This window comes from Macadamia integrifolia, unplaced genomic scaffold, assembly GCF_013358625.1.
Source record: "Macadamia integrifolia cultivar HAES 741 unplaced genomic scaffold, SCU_Mint_v3 scaffold2284, whole genome shotgun sequence".
NCBI classification, from domain to species: domain Eukaryota; kingdom Viridiplantae; phylum Streptophyta; class Magnoliopsida; order Proteales; family Proteaceae; genus Macadamia; species Macadamia integrifolia.
In genome coordinates, this window is record NW_024868613.1 from 48221 (window position 1) to 53990 (window position 5770).

At 38.2% G+C, this 5770-nt stretch overlaps 1 protein-coding gene across 1 annotated transcript; it reads right to left on the reverse strand.

The window, feature by feature from the left end:
- Positions 1-421: 421 nt before the first annotated feature.
- Positions 422-4980, reverse strand: LOC122066184 (probable mediator of RNA polymerase II transcription subunit 26b). The gene is made up of 9 exons (XM_042630000.1): positions 3733-4980; positions 3207-3275; positions 2935-3017; positions 2093-2145; positions 1872-1999; positions 1734-1761; positions 1302-1612; positions 1099-1189; positions 422-994 (listed from the first exon to the last, which is right to left on the reverse strand). The coding sequence occupies exons 1-9, from the start codon at positions 4180-4182 to the stop codon at positions 870-872; spliced, it is 1338 nt and encodes a 445-aa protein (XP_042485934.1). The 5' UTR covers positions 4183-4980; the 3' UTR covers positions 422-869.
- Positions 4981-5770: the final 790 nt, after the last annotated feature.

Genomic DNA, 5770 nt, shown 5'->3' on the forward strand with positions numbered 1-5770 from the left:
CCACATGAATGATTAAGATTCCTCAAGAAATTTTTTTTGGCAAAATAATACCATTTTATTCAACACTTAAAACAGTAGAAGTTATCCTCTTACCAACCTCACTTTGCACTCACTAGTCACTATCCCAACATCTCTAATTCTTACATTGATTGCGAGATCTTCGCACTAACTTCTTTCTTTATATCTTAATGACTAAATCCACCAAATGGGAAACCAAGCCCTCTAATTTCAACACCAGCAATAATTCGATATTAAAGCGGCTCCTTAATTAACCAAAACATCTATTCATAATGCACCATTCCTCCAAAGCTAGCTAGACACAAAATTTGACTAAATCCAATAAGTTCAACAATCTATAATGGTTGCAACTATTATTTAAAGAAATTCCAACTGATTTTATAAACGACCAACAAATACACGATTCCATGCGAATGCACTTCGCAAAGTGCAATATTTCTATCTATATTCGGTAATGTCAATAAAGAGCTCAAATCAGAGAGATGAATACACAAGATCATTGACAGGTGACTATATCTAACTATAACATGCACATGTTCCATACAAATTTTCTCTTCATTGAAGCCTATCATATTATCTCTACACCTTTATGTAATGTACTTAAATCAATGTATTTGACTGTTTAGATGGAATTTCAGAGAACTTATTCGGACTTTGAATGGTTCTCCAAGCATCTTGTCCTCTCCAGAAAAATCAATGGATATCTGACTTTCACTGTCTAAGCTCTTAACCAAGTTAAGAGATGAAATGCCAGAACGGTTTTTGGTTTTTCTCCCATCATCTATTTCCAAAATGGAAAAACAAGCTAATTCAACTAGTTCCACAAATTTTGGTGTAACATCGTCACATCCCTATCGCCGTCCACTTGCCCAATGCCTATTGTGGTTGCCAGGTTTAACATGGGGATGTCTCTGACCAAGCCCCTGCTTGGGGAGATCATGCAACTCCATAACTTGTATCGTTCGTTGTTTCTTGGCTGTATATAATAAGAAGAAATGTCAGTGGCCCATCAGACCAAGTATAAAGACTTCCTTCTTAAAACAGAGAAGCCATGTAAGACCACGTGGGGGATGAACGAACCATTCTCAGCTTGTTGGTACCCCTCTTGAAGCTTCCTCTTAGCAGCTTCAAGTTTTGCTCGCACTGAATTTTCATCTGACAACTTCGATTTCTAATAGATCAACTTAATACGATCAGTACTAAGAGAAAAACGATAAATCTCACGTTGATCAGAACAATGGTTGAATAAAAAACCACAGTAAATTCCCACTTGTGATACTTACATCTTGTTGACCTGACACTGGCCTCGTCTTGACTCCAGTGGGATCCATCTTCTGTTGGGCCTTCATCTGGTTACTGGCTTTGATCTCTGAGCTTTGCTTTGGAGGTCTCCCTGGCCCTGACTCAGTGTTGAAAGGCTTTGTTTGCTTGATGAAAGGGTCGTGTTTTCTTACTGGCTGGCCCTTGCTATCCTTGGTGAGCAAATTTGATTCACTAGGATGTGGTGGTTTCCTCTTGGGAATATTTTGGCTCCCCATTGTAGTTCTTCTTCCATTCTCCCGATTCTTGTCAAATTCCCCATTGTTTCGAGGATCTGCAAACATATCCCACCAAAACAAAATAATGAGTTTCAAAGTTCAAGGAATTTGACAAGAAAGAATTGATCAAGTAAAATAAGAAACGAGAAGCAGAAAAGGCTTAAGAAATTGACTCACTTCCATCATCATCCATTCCATCGAAGAACTTTTCATTGGTCCAAAGAAAAAGGACAAGCAAAGCATATCCCAGTCAGTTTCAAACAATAAAAAATAAAACAAGATTCTTCCACTGGAATAAGGAGGAAAAGTCGATACCTGTGAAAGCTCTATTGAAGTAGTTTGAGTTGCAAAAAATATTCCATCATCCAGTGGAGGCGAAGGCAGCCCTTCCTCTTCATCAACAACAGAAGGGTTTACAGAATCTGGGGAACTTTCTGTTGCACCTACATACTCAAAAGTATCATAATTTAGGCTCAAGCAAAGAAGGCAAAACACATCTTCACCAACAGTAAAACAACAGCAGAAATAAGTAATACCTGCAACTGCAGCTGCTGCACTCACCCACTCATCAACCATAACCTTCCAGCCACTGCATTGGACGATGACAGTAATTGGCTATAAGTAAGATACCTTGTGCTATTCAAGAACAGAACAGAGCCTAACCCAAAAAAAAAGAAGAACAGAACAAAGAAAAACCACAACTCTCTTCATCTATGGTTGCTAACAAAGAAAAACCACAACTCTCTTCATCCATGGTTGCTACAGAAGGAAAATAAATAAATCAATGGACCTTAATAATTCAAGGAGACCAAAATGGCTCGATGAAATAAATATTATCAGGTAAGAGGTAATAAAAAGAATCCCAATGAATATCCAAGAGGTAGGGAGTCATCATATCAGGAGTGGGTTCTACATTTAAGCCCAACAAAATTTAAGTTGGTCAGCTAACTATTTAGACCTTAGGATGAGCAGCAATGGTTAGCAGGCAGTGATCTGTTCATTTTTGGAAAAGGAAAGACAAGGTTATTCCTCACTGACAAATGCAGAATAAATCAAATATCAATGGATTCTATATCAAGAGCAAGGAGAAATAGGTCGCAAATTAATAGACGGTGGTGGGGAAAAAAATGTTAAAATTCCCTATGTCAAAATTCGGAAGAATCTAGGTATACATTACTGAAGTAAGTCTCGAATCCAAACAAAAATGGCAAGAACATGCATTTATAAGTGTTTCTTACGAATTTTGGAAACAATTACTATCTGAACCAGTACAAAAATGGCACCCATTTTGAAGTATCCAGGAAACAAAGTCCTACACTGTACAAGAAAAGAAGAAATGGAATAAAAAACACCATAGGCAAGGACATTTATTTCGTACTCAATGAGAGTTCTTGCAAGGTGACGAATCTGTTTTGAATTGTGCTTTCGGAGACAATTTACAGCCTTTCCAATTTCAGTCGCCTGAGGAAAACAGAATTTAAGAAAGTTATTAAAATGCGACGGTATTGAGTGGACTGCACGATCTAACAATTATATACCGATTACTTCGGAAGCAGTAGAGGTATGATTTTAAGAACGAATATAAATTCAGATCCAAATTTTCTGATACAGATAGATAGAAAGCTGAACAACATAGGATTCTATCCAAACCTTCAATGTATCCACAGTAAGTGCCATCAATTGAAGCCTCCTTAATGATTCGAACAATGTCCCATCAGACTGTAAACAGCAGCAATCAAAGCACCAATAATCAGAACCCAAAAACCCGCAAAAGGACGAGATAATCTGATCATCCACAATCAGAAAAGCAGCCAAACCATAACTGGATAGTCCACACACAATATTCTTAAATAGGGAACATCATTTCGAACTACAAATCCCAATCATAACTGAAAAATCCGCGACAATTAAAGCCATGTAATTCATCTTCAAACACTCTGAATGCATAACCTCTAAAGATGGAAATTATCTTTAAACATCAATTTAGATGAATTTCACCTGTTCCAGGGAAGCTAAACTGTTATCAAATCAACTCAACAAAATAGATAATAAACACAGTCATTACTATTTGATCAAGAAGCAATTGAAATTCCCAATGAGCTAAAACCACATCACAGTAGTGATTGCAGAATCCAAAATTAAAAGAACAGGTTTGATGGAGTAGTAAGAAACAAACCTGATATTGACAGTCAAAAAGAATCTCTTTGATCCTCAAGACCTCACCAACAATCTGAGTTTCCTCCTCAATCTCCTCTGTTAGTGCCTCTGCTTCATCATAGCTATAATTACTCACCCTGTTCAGGTCAGCCTCTGGGTTATCTTTTGTACAGCTATTAACCTTACTTTCCTTCTCAACAAAACCCTCAAAGTCACGACCACTTTTACAACCTCCATCATCACCATCTTCCTTCTCTGGTACTTCTAACTCTACACGATCACACCCAGAACACCTAGTGTATTTACAGTTATAGAGCCGCTCTGCAATTCGATCCCTTCTCATCTTAAACTCCTTGGGACAATCTGAAGCAGCAACCACGATCGCATACTCGATGACCTCAAAGATGTCGAAATTGGTACTCCGGAAGTACTTACGCCAGTAATCAAGAGCACCAGATTTCGCAGCCATGGTTGAAATATCAGAGCCGCGGATCAGATTTCTATGTTATCAGACAAGAAAGAAAGAACTTCAAGAATCAAAAGGAGAAGATCCTTCTTGATTCTTCCATGAAAAAATCGCCTTTACGTTTTATCGTCGTTATCGACAGAATTTCTGTCAGAAAATCACAAAAAGAAACTGCAAAATGAAATAAATCTCCCTCCGATAAAAAATTTCCAGCTACAACGAAACAGCTCAGAAAGTGAATCTTCGATCAATTATTGGGGAGAAAACGCTAATGGGTCATTTGGGTTTGTAGCCAAAATCTTGATCAAGAAACACGAATTCAGATAAGCGATGCTTCCCAGCTACCTACCTACCTAGAAACCAAAGAACTCAAGTTTCTCTATCGAATCACAAAAAACATCCAAATGGGTACAAGAGATTATCGCTAATATACCCAATAAGTCAGTTCTTGAACATCGGTTGGAGGAACAGAAATACAGAATCCTTCACCCCCACCAAAAAATTTGGTATTCTCCCTTGAATTGCTTTTATTTCTTTCTCCCTCTGGGGGGGAATAAATCGCCAAAAGAGAGATGAGAAAATACAGAAAATCTCTTTCGTTTCCCTACCAATTCAAGAAACAAATTAAAACTATTGAATGCCCAGTTTCCGATCCGAATTCCGAACTACTATCTTTTTTTTTCTATCAACAAAACTAAAACCGCCTCTTCGTTAGATACTTTCCTTTGATTTTGATCGTCTCTTCTCTTTCCCTTTTTGACTTATCGGGTTCTTGAAGGGCTCTTTGTGCCGTCTGTCTATGATCTGAGAACCAAAAACTGATTTCCCTTTTTTTTTTTTACCCTTAGCTGGAAATTTCCCTTATTTGTTTATTCTGTATTGTCCATTTGAATTGGATTTCCAATTAAGCTTTTAATAATTATTTTCTCTTTATTATATTTATTTCTTCGTTTGCAGATAAGTGGATTCGCGAAGAAAATGTGGGATTTCTTGGAAATCGGGTGTCTGGGCTGGCCGATTCACGTGTCTCAATCCCACTAGTCACGATATTTCGGCCGTATCGGAAACTGTTCTACCAATCAACCCATGAAGAATTGTCCGTAACTGGGCCCTACTTTTCTTCTTCCGTCTTGTCTTTTCATGTACTTAAAAGTGCTTGATCCTAGCTAGGACGGCTGAGATTCATCTACCCGGATAACAGAGTGGGCTCCACAAGAATAGACCGGACCGGACCTGACTTTTGTGTGGTTGCTGCTTTGCTTTAGATGCTCAAAACGGGGCATTTTCGTCATTTCATTATCAATGGTCTCGTGAGAGTGAGACCTCATTTTTGCGGCTCAAAAAATTTCTTTCCTTTAACAGTGGCGCCAAGCAACACGCGGGAACTTCCACTTAGATCAGTGACATCTGGTTTTTGGAGACAACCATTCCCAGGGCCCCACGTAGTGATCCCCATATCTTTCCATATCCAAGGATTGGATTTGAAGATGCTACTAGTTATTACTACAAGTGTCTACATGAAGTAATCCACGTCATTATTAAAAATGATTCTTTTTCTTCCATTGGCGGAAACAGAATCTTTGGTGTCAGG